Here is a 20,089-nt window from a genome sequence, read left to right on the forward strand (position 1 = left end):
ACAGAACAATGTGTAGTGATCGTCAGAACATAGCGAGCAGAAGTACCAATACCAACTACATGAGTCTACAAAGAACCCGAAATAAGACAGACAAAACAAAGCACAACTCCAAGCCCAGCAAAGAACAACCTACCACAACGTAGTACTATCAAAGGAAAACTCTTATGCACGCATAGTTCGAACAGAACAACATGTGGTGATCGACAGAATATAGCGAGCAGAAGTACCAATACCAACTTCACGAGTCTTAATCTAGAACCATAACCGACAGAGCAGGGGTGATCAAGATTAGCCTCTTAGTGCAAACTTCCAGCAAAAGAGCATCATAATAGGAACGTTTATTGGATACCAAACCCACAAACGTTCCAGTGAACACATCGGGAGAATTGGGAGAGCCCTTGAGGTTGGCCTCCATCACATATTCAGTAAACTCAGCAAAATATGGCTCAACAACAGTAAAGGCTCTATCACCACCTGGATCCCAAATCCCTACTACAAAAGTACCCGAAGAGATGGGAACAAAGATTGCAACCGAAGCATTGAGGATCCTAGAACACACCAGATCCATTTGATCCAAGAACCCATAAAAGCCAACCACTAATAAACTCCCAGCTGGTAGAACCAGTACCTTGCAAAATCCCTATCATAACCCTCACCACCAAGTCACCATGAATGCTGCAGACCCACAAAGCCACACAACCACGTAAGATCCGAGAACTACAAACCAATGCAAAAACCAGACTAGACCACCAGCGAAGCACGAACCTTAAGAACACCATGACATAACCACCACGCCAAACAGACCCCGCCAAAAACTAGCGAACCAAAGAAATACGAATTCTAGGAGACCACGACATAACCACCAAGCCAAACAGTCTTCGCCGAAAACGCGCGGCAATGAGTCGCCCACCATAATTCCAAGCAGCCACGAAGAGAGACGATTTCCAAAGGTCACATCAACGAAAGAGAAGAGCGTGACATGGGAGGACGATGAAGCACTGGGAAAAGAATTTTAACAGCTACGGCGGCTAGAGGGCATAACCTATATCCAAACCTTAACCCTAATGCTAGTCTCTCCTAGCGAGCGAGAGATAATCCAAAAGCCTTGGCAAAAACATCTCTGTTATAATTCCTTTTTTTATTTTTTATTAATGTATTACCAATTCCCATTAATTCTTATAGCCAATTAACCCTAATTACTACCCATGTTGACAGTTGGTTTCTCCTAATTCATTTGGTATCCCCTCTAGGGCTCAATCAAAATAATTCTTAATTAACAATCCATTTTCTCCCAAGCAGAGAATTTAGAAAATCAAGAACCCATTAAGTTCTATGAGAACCTGCAAGAAAACTGCATGAGCGTCCTTCATGGGCACTCATTCAAGATATGGTATTTGTTACAAGAAGCAAACACCAAACATCTCTTCTCGGTCTCCTCTTGAATCATCAAATCAATTAAATATTGGCTAGATATTCAAAGCATTAAGAACAGTAACAAATACTCAACATGGAATAATAATAAGAAATTAATATAACTATAAAATTAAGTATTCATGGTTAGGCTACATTGTAGCCCTAGTAAGGCAAATTAATTCATGACAAAAGAGAAGATAAACAAAATAATTGTTGTCATAAAATCGATTTGGCAGATGGATTTGATCTCTGATTCTCCGCAGCAACACCTTCGTAAGCTCCAAAAGCACCACGGCAGCAACTCTTGACTCTCTCTCTCTCTCTCTCTCTCTCTCTCATATATTTGTGGGTGTATTGAAATATGGTGAAAAAGTATATGGTATCAAGATGGTCCATAGAGAGAGAGCTTAGGGTGACCTTATATAGTTTAAAACAACTAATACCTACTCTAAAAAGGTCTGGAAAAACTCTCCTAAAGCAAAATAAAATCCCAAACAATTAAAGAAACAAACTAGGAAAGAATCATTCTTTGTCTTGGAAGCACATCAGCCAACTAGCACTCATATTTTTGGGTCTTTCTGATTCCTTGAAAATCCTAGACAAATATGAGAACTTTAACTTGATCTCTAAGCTTTCCAAGCATCTCTAAGCTTTCCAAGCATATATCACACGCCACTAGAAAAAATCGGAAAAGTCTTCAAATCTTCAACCTTCCACAGTAGTGCAGTTCAGACGGGATTTCAACTTAGGTTGTGTTGACTTGCTAGTCTTGAGCATTTGGCTTGGTAGAAAATTATGAAACTTTGATACAATGATCCTCAATGTCCTAGCTTTCTTCTCCACCTGGCCTTGCACTAAAATTCATTCGAAAAGTGGATTTTCAGTCAAAACCCTTCCAAGAGCGCATAATAGCTGAAAATAAGGAAAGTAAGGTAATAATGCTATTTCTAGTTAATTTTCCCTACAAAAACCAAATATAAGAGATATACAAATATAGGAAACAATGCACTTATCATTCGCCAGAGTCTTAAATTGAAGTGCTTCAATTTAGGATTATCGATTGTTGAATCTTGGGAGATAGACGCCTATAGAACTGTGAGCACAAGAGCAATGGCGAATTTTGTGTTTAAGACATTGCAATTCTTACAAGCCACAATCGCTAAAGTTGTCAGTATTTTCTATTTGTGTTTGTTAATTTACATTAATTTCATGTAAATTTGTTATTGTATTTGATGATTACAATTTTATTGAGAAATATTATTATCTTTAAATTCATATTTCCTATTTTCCTCCAACAATTTCTTCACATTAGACAACTTGTTATTTACCTTCATGCTGCTAATGAATATAAATTGCAAGCTTTTGTCCCATTCGTTGGCGTGTGCGTGAGTTCAGGAAAGTGATTTCCTAATTAGTGTAGTTGACTAATTCTTGTACAATTAGGACTTTGTTTCCTAGTTTATTTTATTTCCTTGTTAAACCTGTAAAACCCTATGTAAACATATAAATAGCTCATTATGGAGATGAATAGTATCAGTTTTACCTAAACATATATTTCTACTTGGTATCAGAGCCACCGATCTAGTGGTTTCTTGTTTATCCCAAACCCTCTAATTGAATTCAAACCTATATTGAGTTCATAAGTTTTTCATCCATCCTCCACATATATTGAGTTCATACTTCCACACCATCAATTTCCGCTGCGATGACAACACCCGAGGCTTCCCTTGTTCTCCCGGATAGTTCTTCGACCTCCGTTGCACAACCTCCAACTTCGTTGGTTCCACAGATTGTCACCATCCAGAATGATAATTCTGCGTTGCCTACAGGAGTTATTCTCAATGAGACCAATTATGCTCTTTGGTCTCAACTCATGGAAATTCGAATTGCTACCCGTGGAAAGTTGGGCTATCTTACTGGCTCTATTTCTATGCCAGCAGAATCTGCTCCTACTTTTGATGCATGGACCACTGAAAATCTACGAGTCAAAGGTTGGTTAATTGATTCTATGTCCCCTGAGTTGATGGGCCGCTTTATTCGTCTTCGCACTGCCAAGGAGATTTGGGCTGCTGTCAAGAAAGTTTTCTATGATGGATCCGACGAATCTCAAGTTTACGAATTGAACAGGAAGGCATTCACCCTCAAACAGAATGGCCAACCTGTTTCCAAATATTATAGCATGCTTCAGAGTCTTTTTCAGGAACTGGATCATCGCGACCCCCCATCTATGGTGTGCACTGCTGACACTGATACATACCAAAAAAAAAACTCGACCGTCTTCAGTTCATATTTTTCTTTCTGGATTGGATCCCGAATTTGATCAAGTCCGTAGTGAAATCCTCCGCAAGGAACCTAAATTGGATCTCGACCAAAGTTTTGCTTATGTTCGCCGTGATGCACAACAACGCGCCAATTTTACTGGTGCTGCCGCCTCTCTTGATGCTACTGTCATGGTGGCTCAACGTTCCAAAGGACCACCTTCATCTCATGGGAGTTCCTCGACCCAGGGGGTGAAGGACAAACCAGTTTTCAAGTGCACTCATTGTGGTGGTTCAAAGCACACTCGTGAACATTGTTATGAATTAGTTGGCTTTCCATCTTGGTGGGATCATTCTAAGAATAAAAGAAATGGTCATAAGGCACTCCAAGCCTCTGCTACTCCAGAGACCTCCCCTGTAAGTGGCAACAAATCAAATGAACATACTTCTGCATCTGCGTCCATGGCTACATCAGGTACAACTGGTTATGCATTGAATGTTTCTTCCACCTCACCCACCAGTAATGTCTGGATTATTGATTCAGGCGCCTCTGATCATATGACATGTGATTCGAATAAAATCACATCTTTGTCTCCATCTTCACAGTCGGTAGTATCCAATGCAAATGGTAGTTCCTCTCCTGTTGTTGGAGAGGGTTCTTTATCCCTTACAGATTCGTTGCACCTGGATTCAGTACTTGTTGTGCCGTCATTGGATTTTAATTTGCTATCTGTTGCGCAAATTACTCATGCTCTTTTTTGTACTGTAACGTTTTGGCCAAATTGTTGTATTTTTCAGGACATCCTCACAAGGAAGATAATTGGTTATGGTACTAGAAAGGGCAAGCTGTATTTTCTGGATTTGGCAACAAGTGGTGAGACTCGGATTTCTCAAGCCTTCAAGACTAGTGGAGATCCGACCGAGAAAAATCAGAATTTTATTTGGTTGTGGCATAGACGGTTGGGTCATGCCTCCTTTGGATATCTTAAAAAGTTGTTTCCTTCATGGTTTAGTAAACTTTCAGATTTTAATTTTAAGTGTGATGTTTGTGAACTGGCAAAAAGCCATCGAGTTTTCTTCACTTTGAGTATGAATAAAAGTACGGTGCCTTTTGCAATTGTTCATTCTGATGTTTGGGGTCCTGCTCCAATTTCTACTTCTTCTGGTGCTCGTTGGTTTGTTACCTTTATTGATGATTGCACACGTATGACTTGGATTTCTCTCTTAAAAACCAAGGGGGAGGTGTGTACCACATTTCAACAGTTTTACAAGATGGTAGACACTTAGTTTCATGCAAAAATGAAGATCCTTCGTTCTGATAATGGGGGTGAATTTGTGAATCATGATCTTTGTCAGTTTTTAGAAGCTCATGGAATTGAACATCAACGAACATGTCCATATACTCCTCAGCAAAATGGGGTAGCAGAGCGCAAAAATCGTCATTTGTTAGAAGTGGTTCGAGCTTCATTGTTTGATGCTCAAATGCCTCGTTCTTTTTAGGGAGAAGCAGTGTGTTCTGCTGCGTATCTTATTAATCGGGTTCCCTCTAGTGTCTTGAACTTCCAAACACCATTACAAGCCCTTCGTCAGTTTTGTGCCCTTCATTTCACTCCCAATTTGGAGCCACGAGTTTTTGGATGTGTAACTTTCGTTCATCTTTATACACATCAGCGCAACAAGTTGGAGCCTCGAGCACTCAAGTGCGTGTTTATTGGCTATGCCCAACATCAAAAAGGGTATCGCTGCTATCATCCCCTACTCAGAAGCTCTACATCACTATGGATGTGGTTTTTGGAGAAGAAGAAATGTATTTTTTGGGGGGAGTTCAGGCACTGGCGAGTCCAGATACTGTTGATGATCGGTTCGACCTGGAAGGTTTCGTTACTTTGGAGTCGTTATGTCATCCGACAGTTCAGGATGCACTAACCAACTCGTCAGATACCACTCCAGAAACTACGCACGACAGTCTTGATGACCGGTCACGGTTGGTCTCCTCACCCATAACTCAGTCACCCATTTAGGGGGAGAAGAATGATGTATTGATGCCCGTTTCTGAAGTTTCTGTACCATTTAACCAATTATCTTCTGAGGTGTCTTCTGAACCTACAACCCAAGTAATATCCCAGAACATTGATGTTGAAGATTTATATTTAACTGATTTGTTTTCAGACGATCCATCTAATGAGATACATCTACAACCATACCAATTACCTGTTCGTAAGAATCGTGGTATCCCAAAGATTCAATATGAAGTGGATCCCAAAGCTAAAGTGAAGTACCCGATTAGCAACCATGTTTCCACTCATAGATTGTCCGCACCACATGCCATGTTGATCAAACAACTAGATTCTTTGTCTACACCAAGCAGTGTAGAAGAGGCTTTGATGGATCCAAACTGGAAACAAGCTATGAATGATGAGATGCAAGCTCTTCAAAAGAATTCCACATGGAAACTTGTTCCTCTCCCAAGTGGCAAACGAACTGTGGGTTGTAGATGGATTTATACCATAAAGTTGAAGGCAGATGGATCGATCGAACGGTACAAAGCTCGATTGGTGGCAAAAGGGTATACTCAGAGATATGGAGTGGATTATCAGGAGACGTTTGCTCCAGTAGCAAAAATCAATACTGTACGAATCCTGATATCACTTGCTGCAAACTTGGATTGGCCATTACACCAATTCGATGTCAAAAATGCCTTTTTACATGGTTATTTAGAAGAAGAAGTTTATATGGATCCTCCGCCTGGATGTAACTTGAGTTCCGAATTGAAACACTATGTGTGCAAATTAAAGAAGTCTTTGTATGGTTTGAAACAGTCACCTCGAGCATGGTTTGGGCGGTTGACAAAGTCTATGAGGGCATTTGGATATAAACAAAGTAATTTTGATCATACTTTGTTCTTGAAGCATAAGGAAAATAAAATTACAGCTTTGATAGTATATGTTGATGATATGATCGTAACAGGTGATGATCCTGATGAAAGAAAAGCATTGCAAGAGTACTTATCTAAGGAGTTTGAGATGAAAGATCTTGGTACACTTAAGTCTTTTCTCGGGATAGAAGTATCTAGATCACAGCAAGGTATCTTCTTGTCTCAAAGAAAATATGTTATGGATTTATTAATTGAAACAGGGATGCTGGGGTATAAACCAGTTAATACGCCTATGGAGGAAAATCACAAGCTTGGTGAGTGTACTGATCATAAACCAACTAACAAGGAGCAATACCAGCGCCTAGTTGGGAGGTTAATTTATTTGTCACATACGAGACCGGACATTGCATATGCTGTGAGTGTTGTAAGCCAGTTTATGCACTCTCCAAGTAAAGTTCATAGAGATGCAATGACTCGCATCTTGAGATATTTGAAATCAATTCTGGGTAAAGGGTTAATGTATTCAAAGCAAGGACATCTGGATGTAATTGGGTATACAGATGCGGATTGGGCTGGGTCCCAAATAGACAGACGATCCACGTCAGGTTACTTTACTTTTGTAGGAGGTAACCTTGTTACTTGGCGTAGTAAGAAACAAAATGTTGTTGCAAGATCAAGTGTGGAGGCAGAATATAGAGGTATGGCACATGGTGTTTGTGAGTTGTTATGAATTAAGCATGTTCTAACGGAGATAGGTTTTAAGCCTAAAAAACCCATGAAATTATATTGTGATAATATTGCGGCCATTAATATTGCTTATAATCCAGTTCAACATGATCGAACTAAACATGTTGAAGTGGATAGGCATTTCATCAAAGAATGATTAGAAGACAAGATGCTTCAGTTCCCGTTTGTAAAGTCAGAAGATCAGTTGGCAGATATCTTGGCGAAAGCAGTTTCAAGCCGAGTATTTCAGGACACGCTAAGCAAGTTGGACCTTGGTGACATTTATGCTCCAAATTGAGGGGGAGTGTTGGCGTGTGCGTGAGTTCAGGAAAGTGATTTCCTAATTAGTGTAGTTGACTAATTCTTGTACAATTAGGACTTTGTTTCCTAGTTTATTTTATTTCCTTGTTAAACCTGTAAAACCCTATGTAAACATATAAATAGCTCATTATGGAGATGAATAGAATTGAATCAGTTTTACCTAAACATATATTTCTACTCCATTAGAGAGCCTCACGCGGATGCTCTAATGAATATAACTCGTCAAAGAAAACTGGGAAGATTTCATACGTTTATAACCACATAAAAAGAACAGAGACGACCGACAGCCCAAGACCACAAGTCAAGTTGTAGTTAATCAACGCGTTCTTCAACAAACCTATATTTAATCTCTATTGGAATTTACCAGCAAGCCCATAACACTCCAACCCCCGTCCAAAGTGGACCCAATCCTCCTCTCTCTCATCCTCACCCTCCTTCTTCTCCTCTTCTTCTTCTACAACATGGATGCCGCAACATCCTTTCCGTCTAAGGAAACACAGCCCGAGGAAACCCCTCCCGCCTGCTCCCAGACTTTCGCCTGTGGCCCGCTCCAGTGGCAAACGCACGTTGGGACAAGAGGAGTTGCACGACCCCTTAGGATGCTGGAAATACTGTTGTTGACACCATGAGCGACCCTTTGGACAGCAGCGAAGCGACCATTTGTGTGCACACATGGTGCTCGGTGAAAGTCCCTTATAGGTAATGCAGAGAAAGAAAGTGATGAGGAGGGAGAGAAGAGAAGAAAAAATGAGAAAGAAGAAGAAGAAAGGAAGAAAGGGAAAGAAAAAGAAAAAGGGTGAAGATAGATGGCGATGGAGTGGCGGGGGAGGCTGGGAAGAAAGAACCAGAGAGGAAGAAGGAGGAAAAGACGGAGAAGAAGGAAAATAATAAAGAGAGAGAGAGAGAGAGAGAGAGAGAATATAAAAAAGAAGAGGAAACATTAAATAAAAAGAAAGAAAGACAGAATATGAAAAATAAATAAATAAATAAATAAAGAAAATGGATACTATATAACACCAAACGGAATGAGAAATCTGGAACCGATGTCGTGTCAAACAGAAACGGTATGATATATTATACTATTTATTATGCAACACGAACAACACGGTACGAGATTGGCATGATTTGGGTTTGGTATCGGTTTTTCGATTTTGATTCCCAGCATTACCTGGCGAAACGATGTCGTTTGGTATATGGCTCATTCCATTTTTTTTCAATTGGCTTGGCCTAAAAATTATGTTATTTTGAGCCAGGCTTTAAAATAAAAAATAAAAAAGATCATCCTCCTCCTCTTTCATGTATCCTACTCCACAGCACATCCCCAAACAATTTCATTCCCAAATTAATATCTCACAACCCTAGGAGTGCCAACCTCCCAACCTCAGCACTACCTCTCCGCCAGCGCTGACCACCACCGCCTTGAGCTGTCACCGTCTTTCTATTTTTGTAGTGTTATTTTCTTTGTGGGAAAAATTTCAAAACTTTTACACCAAGACCCCTTGGCTCAAGAATCCTGGATTGCAAGGACCCGCCCCGAATTTCCCAAAACCCGAGGCGAACCCTGTGGAAATTCCCGACACGACCCTGATGCCGGGCCCACTTAATAAAGACCGAGACTTTCTGCCGAAATTTCGGCAGAGTCTCCCCTATAAATTGGACATTTTCCAAAATTACAACCTGCATAAAAACACATTTAATATTCCCAACGGGCAGCATACACAATATAATTTCATGCAATTCACATAAACGGCCTTCGACCTTCCTATAATTCTCAACTACCAAGCATGCTAGCAAATCAATTCATGCCTTACCCAAGGCAAAGGATAAATTCAAAATATCAATTATGACTATTAAATTTCAACATGCACCATTTAACCTTTCACAATTCAACATATGAGGTTTTAGCCTCCTAACACAATCACATTTTCACCTCAATTTCAGGACCAACAACAAGGTCCGAACCAATCTCCATATAACAATATGACTAACATTTAGTCTGCGGCTGCACCTAATAACCTTAGGCTGCCTACGTACCCTCCCTGAGGGATCAAGCCACACATAGTTCTTCTCTCAAACCCAATTCCACACATAGGCAATACCTTATTTCATTTCTCTGTATTTCACATAATCTCCCCATACGCCGTTACAACCAAAGCCACGTATGGGGCCTGTCAACACGCCGGATAACCTACGCCACGTGCGACCATACCATACTGTCACAATATCTCCCCATACGCCAGTACAACCAACGCCACGGATGGGGTCTGTTTCAACGCCGGATAACCTACGCCACGCGAGACCTGCACATCATATCACATATCTCCCCATACGCGGGTACAACCAACGCCACGTATGGGGTTTGTCGACACGCCGGATAACCTACGCCACGTGCGACCTCAACATATTATCACGTAATCTCCCCATACGCCGATACTACCCATGCCATGTATGGGGCCTGTCCGCACGCCGGATAACCTAAGCCACGTGGGACCTAGCTTTCACAGGGTGGTACTTGTAGTGTAACCAAAATCCGGGGAGGTACCTAAAGTAGTGCGTATAGCACTTCAAACTGACATTCTAGACTCCTTTGTATCCTTATACAAACATATATATATATATATATATATATATAATTTACTTCTAATATGATGTAAACCTCAACAATAGTCTAGCACCCGATAATCCCCCTGGGAAGGTGAGATCACTCCGGGAGACTCACGGTCAACCAAGGATCAAACTACCCTAACCCTGGTCAAACGGGCCTACGGGGCCCACGACCTCCAAATTCAGATCCGAAAGTTCCTATAGGTTCTACAAGGTATAGGACACTTGTCCTGTAAGTTTGGTACAGATCGGACGGTCGGATCGCTCACGATCGCACGATCTAACGGTTATTATAAAATATAAACTTTAAATTATTCATTCGGAACATCCGGGGCTCCGATTCACAATCCGTGAATTCCTACACGATCCTAGAAATACCTAGATTAACATATATTATATTCGAGACCCTCCAACGTTCCCAACCTATTGAACTCGGATAACGCGCAATATGCGAAAATCCGTTCGATAGTCAAACGACGTCCGAATTGAGATCCGCAAAATCCTACGCACTCGTGACAAACTAAGGATCTCATCGAGACATAGTGCTACTTCACTACCCTCGCCCACGTGCCGGCAGCGCTAGGTGCCCAAAGTGATAACGCGTCGCCGGAAAATCTCAAAACCACGGCTCTAAACTCCTACCCTAGGTGTAACACCCTATTTGGAGCCACTTTTGTTCTTGGACCTACCTCAAAAATTAACCAGAAGTGCCCGGAATCGCGATCCCAAAATCGGCAGAATTGTAATTCGAAAATCGAATTGCCTACGCTAAGAATCGATCCAATCCTACCCAACAGGCAGCTAGAGCATGAAAAGTAGGTGACAAACCATACATCGCTCGTCGAAATCGGTGGCCGAAGGAGGGAGATTGACGGCGGCGAAGTTCGGATGACACCGGCCGCTTCTTCTCCAGTTTTCGGCGAAACCACGGCGGCTGGAGGCTGGACTTGACTGGGGTTGGAAGAGGACGACGCCCCGGTCATTTTGGTACCGGCCCCGTCCACAGCCGCGGCCGGTGGCTGGAGTTTCGGGAGAGAGAGAGAGAGAGGGACTGACGGGGAGAGAGAGAGAGAGCACGCGGGAGGGAGAGAGAGAGAGAGAGAAAAAAAAATCTGATTTTTATAAAAATCTCATTTCGTAATAATTACGATTGTGCAACTGGGTTTCTTTTGATCATATCTCTCTCGTTACAACTCCGATTAGAGCCCACTACATGTCTATGAACTCGTCTCAGTACGACCTATCCAAAAATACTAGTCACTACCCCAAATTCTCTCCGGGTAAGAAAATGACCAAAATACCCCTATCTCAAGGGTAAATTTGTAATTTCTTTTAAATAATTAAATAATTTAAATAAGGGGTTAAATTTGGAGTCGGGGTGTTACACCTGGATCCGCCACTGGCTCGCTCCAAGGCCTCTCATACCCGTTCATCGGAGGGGCACGCCCTGCCTATTGTGGTCCACCGGAGTTCCACATCAGCTGTGTGGACGACTCGCCTAAGCTGACCATCATGTCGCTGAGGTACCGAGTTCTCGAACTTAACCCAGTTCACAAAAATCTAAGGTTAGTCCGCTTAGATCTCTGGAACTCGACATGCACAGACAAACTCGCCAACACAACTATGAAATCTGAGTTCTTCACCTACAATGAGAATGACGACATGGAGTCAGTGGCGGACGCACGTTGGGACAAGAGGGGTCGCACAACCCCTTAGGATGCTAGAAATACGGTTGTTGACACCATGAGCGATGCTGGAAATACGGTTGTTGACACCATGAGCGACCCCTTGGACAGCAGCAAAGTGACCCTTTGTGTGCACACAAGGTGCTCGGTGAAAGTCCCCTATGGGTAATGCAAAGAAAGAAAGTGATGGGGAGGGAGAGAAGAGAAGAAAAAATGAGAAAGAAGAAGAAGAAGAAGAAGAAAGAAAGATAGGGAAAGAAAAAGAAAAAATGGTGAAGATAGATGGCGATGGAGTGGTGGGGTAGGCTGGGAAGAAAGAACCTGAGAGGAAGAAGGAGGAGAAGAAGGAAAATAATAAAGGGAGAGAGAGAGAGAAGAAGGAAAATAATAAAGAAAGAGAGAGAGAGAGAGAGAGAGAGAATATAAAAAAATAAGAGGAAACATTAAATAAACAGAAAGAAAGAGAGAATATGAAAAATAAATAAAAAATACAGAAAATGGATACTATATAACACCAAACGGAATGAGAAATATGGAAACGATGTCGTGTCAAACAGAAACGGTATGATATATTATACTATTTATTATGCAACACGAACAACACGGTACGAGATTGGCACGATTTGGGTTCGGTATCGGTTTTTCGATTTTGATTCCCAGCATTACCTGGCCAAATGATGTCGTTTGGTATATAGCTCATTCTATTTTTTTCAATTGGCTTGCCCTAAAAATTATGTTATTTTGAGCCAGGCTTTAAAATAAGAAATAAAATGATCAGCCTCCTCCCATTTCATGTATCCTACTCCACTGCACATCCCCAAACAATTTCATTCCCAAATTAATATCTCACAACCCTAGGAGTGCCAACTTCCCAACCCCACCACTACCTCTCTGCCAGCGCTGACCACCACCGCCTTGAGCCGTCACCGTATTTCTATTTTTGTAGTGTTATTTTCTTTGTAGGAAAAATTTCGAAACTTTTACACTAAGACCCTTTGGCTCAAGAATCCTGGATCCGCCACTGCATGGAGGTGTCCATTTTCTACGATTGTAATTCCTCTACTATTACCCCCAAGCCCAAGAATTGGTTTCACTGCAATGTCAATCAGCCTTCTAAAGACTCTTATTACTTGATCGGGACAGTCTCGATGAACCATATTATGAGCGGTGTTGTTGAGGCCCAAAAAATCCAAGGTTGGGCCCAAATATATTTTCGGCCCAGTACAACACCAAGCAAAAAATCCTTATTTAAGCAACATGCCACGCTACAAGCTTAAGTAGTCCCAAGCCACGGAAATTCTTGAGGCTTGCTGAGCAGGTTGTGATAGGATGGTTACGAGTATTCACGAGGCCCATTGATGGGCCAAGAAGTGGAAGTTTTGGGCTGCTTGGGAGCACCAAAACTCGAGCCCATTTCTTGAGCCCAAACATATGGGTAAGTCTAAGAGAGAAGGAGTGGCCCAATAGCTCAATGGCTTGCAAACACTTGGAAAAATCCCACATCGACCAAAATATGTAGCACCTTTATCAAATAGGCTATTTCCAGCAACTTGAGCAAACTTACAGGCCGCTAGAAACAAGATACCAATAGCCCAGCCCAGCATCATGGAAAATATCTAGCATATCTGTCAAAACCATCAAAACCAAGCAAACCCATGTGCTGATCACCTTTTGACTAGCACCCATACCCATTCTTTCCTCTTCAAGCTTTGGTGAGAAAACAAGAAGCAAAAGTGGGTGGCTCCTCACCCACGTGGAGAAGTCCAACTGCCTGAGGACCTTGGAACTCCAAAAAGCTTCATGCCTAAATGCTCAAGCTAGGGAAGTTTCACCAAATAAGATGGAATAGAAGAAAGTGAAGAAAAAGGGGAGAGGGTGGCTTGATAAAATTAAGGTTTTCAGTGCCTATAAAGGGAGCCACTTTCTACCCAGCAAAGAGAACTCACCTTGGTTGCTGCAAGCCTCCCAACAACCATGAGAATTCATCGAAGGCAAGCATCCCCTCTGGAACCCTTCAATTTCATGCTTTGTTCTTCCATCTTCCTCCTTTCTCTCTCTCAAAACCCATATCCAGAGAGAGCAAGCATCATCTCTCATCTCTGGAACCCTTTAATTTCATGCTTTGTTCTTCCATCTTCTTTCTCTCTCTCCCAAAAACCCACCTCCAGAGAGAGCAAGCATCATCTCTCATCTCTGGAACCCTTCAATTTCATGCTCTGTTCTTCCATCTTCTTCCTCTCTCTCCCAAAACACACATCCAGAGAGCAAGCATCATCTCTCATCCTTGAAACCCCTGCAATTTCGAGTCTTACTCCTCCATCTCTTCCTATTTTCTCTTCTGTCTTGCAACCTAGGAGCTTGAAAGCTTTCGTCAAGCTACTGGAAATATTTTAAAGCCACCCATGCTTCCATCTTCTTCCTCTCTTACCATAAACACACATCCAGAGAGCAAGCATCATCTTTCATCTCTGAAACCCCGGCAATTTCGAGCCTTACTCCTCCATCTCTTCCCATTTTCTCTTCTGTCATGCAACCCAGGAGCCTGACAAAGCTTTCGTCAAGCTGCTGGAAATTACCCACAACACCTATTCATCCACCATAATCTCTCTCTCTCTCTCTCTCTCTCTCTCTCTCTCTCTCTCTCTCTCTCTCTCTCTCTCCTCAACAAATCCTCACGAAATCATTACTTCAAGCCTCTGTTCCTCATAGAAAACCCAAGCCTTTTCTCTCTCATGCTAAACTCGTGAATGCTCAGCTCCCATGCCACAAGTTTCTCATGCAAAGCCCAAGAATTTATCTGTAAGTGACTGTTGGTTTCATTGGTGAAGAAGACCAAAGTGTTTCTTAAGGCTCAGCTACCCTTTCGAGACACTCTTGGGGTCTGATCCTCGAACTCAGACACAGGCCCATTCTTCAGGGTGCTGGAATAAAAAGACCCCCACAGGTGTCAAGTGTAAGATTGAAACTACAGTGCTGATTCTCAAGACTGCGGCTGCGAAGCTGGGTGCCAATAGGTCACTGTTTCAGGAAGCGATCATGGAAGGCTTTAACGTTAACTATACCAACCCTTATGATAATGAATGCTCTAAATGGCTTGATGTAAAAAGTTGTGGGTTTGACTCCGATTCGAGCCGGCCCGTTTGCTTTTGTGGGGATCGGGTTTGTGACATATTAGGTACCATATTCAATAGTATACGTACTTGAAGTTTAAATTTTTTCTTCATTTTATAATTTTTTTTTAGTATAAGTAATAGTGAAAATTATAGCGAAAAGAGGATTCTCACACATGCCATTAAATTACAATAGAAGTTCGAATCTGGGACCACCAGTGACAACTAACTAGGAATTGTTGACATCATATTTTTATTTCTTGTTTCACGGATACGATTTAGATAGATAGCAACAATAAGCCGTCGTGAATTAGGAATTTCTGGAAATTTTTACGTAGTGTTTTGACTGTTCGATATCCAAAACTTTCTCGTCTTTTAGTTTTGCGTACCTACTTTGCTTTCCTGCTATGAAATTCCACTGTCAAATTAAAACAACAGGATTCTTATTGGTTTTAAAATGTTCAAATTGTGAACATTTGGCAACAAAATGACTAGATTTAGTGAAATTAGCAACATGTAACTAAAAAATATCTGTTGGAGTGGTTTTTTGTTGTTGTTTTTTTTACCAATGGATTATAGATATTCATTTATTGATCAACATTTCTCTATCATGTGATTGTTTCTGGAGAAAAGATTGCAATAGGTAACTCTGCTTGGTTCCTTTGTTTCGTTCTAGCCCTTGATTCAGTAACTATTAAATGGTAGCCCTCCAAAGGTCATTTAAAAGTTACATGACTGCTCAAAATGACTAGGAGCTTAACTATCATCTAACTAACTACAATAAATTAAAGGTAGATTCACTATTATACCCAATATAGGAGCCCAAATTATAAAAAAAAACATATATGAAATGGACTTTAAAAACACATCCAAAGCTCACTTACAAGTTGCAACACAACAAAAAGACTTTTAACTTCTTATAAATTACAAAACTGCCATTGATTTCTTAAAACAAGCCCAACCTTAAAACCTCATAAAAAAACCCAAAACACTCAATAGGGCATCAAAGTAATTTAATAATCAAAATTCAATTCAATAGGCCAACTGTCAGTTTTTGGGTTTTTATTTATTTATAAAAATTAAATTGTGTAGGGTTTATTTATATCATTAGTGTTAAGAATGGGTGTATGACTAAATATCTCTAAATAAAAATACAAGAAGAGAAGTGAAATATAAAGAAACAAGTATTTTGTTCCAGGTTTTATTTCAATATCACTTTATTCTATTGCTTTTATTTCTTTTCTGGTATTGAGATGCTTTTGTCTTTCACAACCTAATGAAATGCATAACTTGAAAATATTTTTGAATTTATAGGGATTTTAGCGGGTGTAACTTCCGCCATTGTTTTCATTGTTTGTATGGTACACGCATAAAAAAAAAAAAACAGTGCTTTTCTTGAAGAAATATAAGAAGAATGAGATTGACATCCAGGAAGTTATAACAAATAATGGATGGATGGCCCCAAAGCGGTATAGTTACTCCGATGTGAAGAAGATGACTCATTGGTTCAAAGATCAAATTGGTAAAGCAGGATATGGCACAGTATACAGAGGAAAGCTACCTGATGGCCTTCTGGTGGCAGTTAAAGTCCTAAGTGAGTCCAAGGGTAATGGAGAAGACTTCATTAATGAAGTTGCTAGCATTGGTAGAACTTCCCATGTCAACATAGTCACTCTTTGTGGATTCTGTTATGAGAGGAACAAAAGAGCTTTGATTTATGAATTCATGCCTAATGGATCTCTGGAAAATTTCATACGTAAGCAAGGATCTGAAATGGCCAATTCTCGCTTAGAATGGAAAAAACTATCTGAAATTGCAGTCGGCATTGCCCGAGGACTAGAATACTTACACCGTGGATGTAACACAAGAATTGTGCATTTTGACATAAAGCCACAGAACATTCTTTTGGACAAATATTTTTGCCCAAAAGTAGCTGATTTTGGCCTTGCCAAATTGTGCAAAACGAAGGAGAGTATCGTATTGATGCTGGGGACAAGGGAACTGTAGGATACATCGCACCAGAAGTATTTAGCTGGAACTTTGGAGGCGTATCGCACAAATGTGATGTTTACACACTACTACAAAAAAGCAAAAAGACGACGGTAAATCACCGTCGTGTATTCGGTTTTTCAATGGTCGTGGAATCCACCGTCATCTTTTCCCTCATAAACCACGACGCTAAATCACCGTCGTTGTTAAAATATACAACGTCATCAACAAATACAAAACGACGTCTTTGTACTGCAAAAAGATCTAAAAAAGCAGTCGAGGATGAGAATTGACGACCAACTCTCTAAAAAAACCGTCGTTAAAAAGGAAAAATATGACACATATTAACAGAACAAGGCCGCAAGATAGACATACAACGACGACAACTAAAATAAGCCGCCGTTAAATATCATTTTCACGACAACAAAAAATATGACGTCTTTAAATACATTAGAAGACGACGTTATTTATTCCTACTACGTCGCCTATATAAAAACAGCCGTCGTAAAATAAATTTTCCACTTCGATTTTTCTATAAAAGATGACGTGGAAATAGTTGTCAGTGTCATTATTTACGACGTATGTATTTATAGAGTAGACGTTGAACAACGAAACAACGTCGGTTACAAATATATGAGAGTCGTATTACAAAATTTATACGTCCTATTTTCAGAAACAAACAACGACGATAAATATTAGACGTTGTTAAATAAAACAACGTCGAAAACAAATAAAAACAGACGTGTTTAGTCTGCTAAAATTTTAAAAAATAGTCGAGGATGAGAATAGACGACCAACTCAAACAAATACCCGTCGTTAAAAGGGGAAAATATGACACATATTAAAAGAACAAGGCCGCAAGATAGACATACAACGACGACAACTAAAACACAACGCCGTTAAATATAATTTTCACGACAAGAAAAAATATGACGTCTTTAAAGACATGAGAAGACGACGTTATTGAAATATACAACGTCGGTGTCATTTATATAGTCGACGTTGTATTTATATGTTCATTACTCACGTCGCACTTATTAATGTAGACGACGTTGAACTTCTAAACAACGTCGGTTCCAAATAAATGAGAGCCGTATTACAGAACATATAGACGGCGTTGATTATGATGAGAGCCGTATTACAAATAACGTCGTTTAATTGATATTAGACGGCGGTTATAATGAATTACCGTCGGAATTCATTTCGTTCCTCTTCGTTTATAAAAGAACTTGCGACGTGGAAAATGTATGATGACGTCGTATTTTTTAACGTTCAGATTATTTATCTCGTTTTTTAGACGTCGGTATTATGGGATTGGAGTCGTGTTATTTAGAATTACATGGCGGTTCTTAATCCTTCCCCGACGTGATATCCTGAATAATTGCTTCACAATAGCGTCGTGGTTCTTCATTGTTACGTTGCTTTAAGACGTCGGTAAATATGCTGAATAACTGGTTCACAACAACGTCGTGTTTTATTTGAACAGACGTCGTTTTTTATGCAGAATATAATGTTGTAATCTGAACCAGTATTTTTTGCACTGATTGTTTTGTGGCCAAAACCTGTATAATGAAAGTGAAGAAATCACATTACAATATATTACAAAATTAATGTCATACACTGCCAATTACATAAGCATCATTCAATCCATATATCTTCACACCCACCTCGAATATTTTGACCACCTAACTCACCCACCAGTTCATCAAATGTGTCAACATTTGGCATCCCTCTAGTAAATGGCTCACACTCAATTATCACATCACCTAAGACTTCATCACCAATAACATCATTATATTCTCTATTAGGCATTGATAACACTACCGACCAACCACGATGCATCGGGTCGTCAACAAAAAAATATTTGTTTGACTTGAGAAGCCAAAACAAATTGGTCATTCCTATGTCCAATTTTACTCAAATCTACAAGGGTAAATCCAAGTTCGTCGACTACAAGACCAGAACTATCTATCCAATCACACCTAAAGACTGGGATTGTAAACTTTTGGTAGTCAAGGTCCCAAATTTCTTGAATGACACCATAGAAACCCATATTTGAGAGAATTGGGTTTTTATCCTTGGCACTAACAACTTGCATGGTATGTGCAAGTAAATAAACTCCACTATTTTGAGTTGTCCGCACATCATCTTGTGCCTTGATATTGAATTTAATACCTTTAATAAGATAGCTCCTATATAATGGCACTGCCATGTTTGGACCAGCTGCTAGCCACCTTAAATTTTCTGATACGCCATGATTGTCTTCCTCAAGTTCACTTTGAACCTGCAAATTAATCAAATCTTAATTCAATCTAACATAGAAATAAGAAGAAAATTAAAAGAGAAATATGTTATTCAACAACATATACCTTGAAGCGTAGCCATTGAATGAAAGTGCTATTGTGCTTATCCTGCAGCCACTTTGTTCTCTTTCTAAATTTTGGATAAGCAGTCTTGATGTGGATCATATGTTGCCTACATGACACGAAAAATTCAAGCATTACGGTCCCAAATATATAAGATAAACATAAGAAATAATTTAAAATGGAAACTTAAAGAATAAAACTCATACGTACTCGATATAAGGTAGGACTTCCTCCGTATTCTCCAAGACATATATATGTGCTTGATTCAACAGGTCCTGATCAACTACGCTCACTGTGCAACCTGATAATGGCTTTGAAACTCCCATCTTTTGGCTTGAAGGCACTCCAACTGTACTAACATCGGATAAATGCTGAGTACAAAACTCTACCGCTTCTTCAGCTATATACCGCTCAGCAATGCAACCTTCGGGACGAGTACGATTCTGAACATACCCCTTCAGCACTTTCATATATCTTTCAAGCGGATACATCCACCTAAAATATACTGGCCCACATAGACGAACTTCTCTGACAAGATGTACTACTAGATGAACCATGATATCAAAGAATGAAGGGGGAAAGTACTTCTCAAGCAAAAACAGAGTAACTACTACATCTTCTTCCAACTTATCTAGCTTGGAAACATCAACAGTCTTTGCACATATAGCATTGAAGAAGATGCATAAACGAGTTATTGCATACCTTGCAGGCTTCTCCAAAACAGAACGAATTGCCACAGGGA

At 40.2% G+C, this 20,089-nt stretch overlaps 1 protein-coding gene across 1 annotated transcript; it reads left to right on the forward strand.

Moving 5' to 3' along the window:
- Positions 1 to 16,447: 16,447 nt before the first annotated feature.
- Positions 16,448 to 17,080, forward strand: LOC117613296 (PR5-like receptor kinase; the record flags this gene model as incomplete). Its single annotated transcript, XM_034341912.1, is given in 2 exon segments — positions 16,448 to 16,982; positions 16,985 to 17,080. Coding segments are annotated over 2 exon segments (631 nt in total), but the record flags the coding sequence as incomplete, so codon positions are not given.
- Positions 17,081 to 20,089: the final 3,009 nt, after the last annotated feature.

Source organism: Prunus dulcis, unplaced genomic scaffold (genome assembly GCF_902201215.1).
Source record: "Prunus dulcis unplaced genomic scaffold, ALMONDv2, whole genome shotgun sequence".
In the NCBI taxonomy this organism is placed as follows: domain Eukaryota; kingdom Viridiplantae; phylum Streptophyta; class Magnoliopsida; order Rosales; family Rosaceae; genus Prunus; species Prunus dulcis.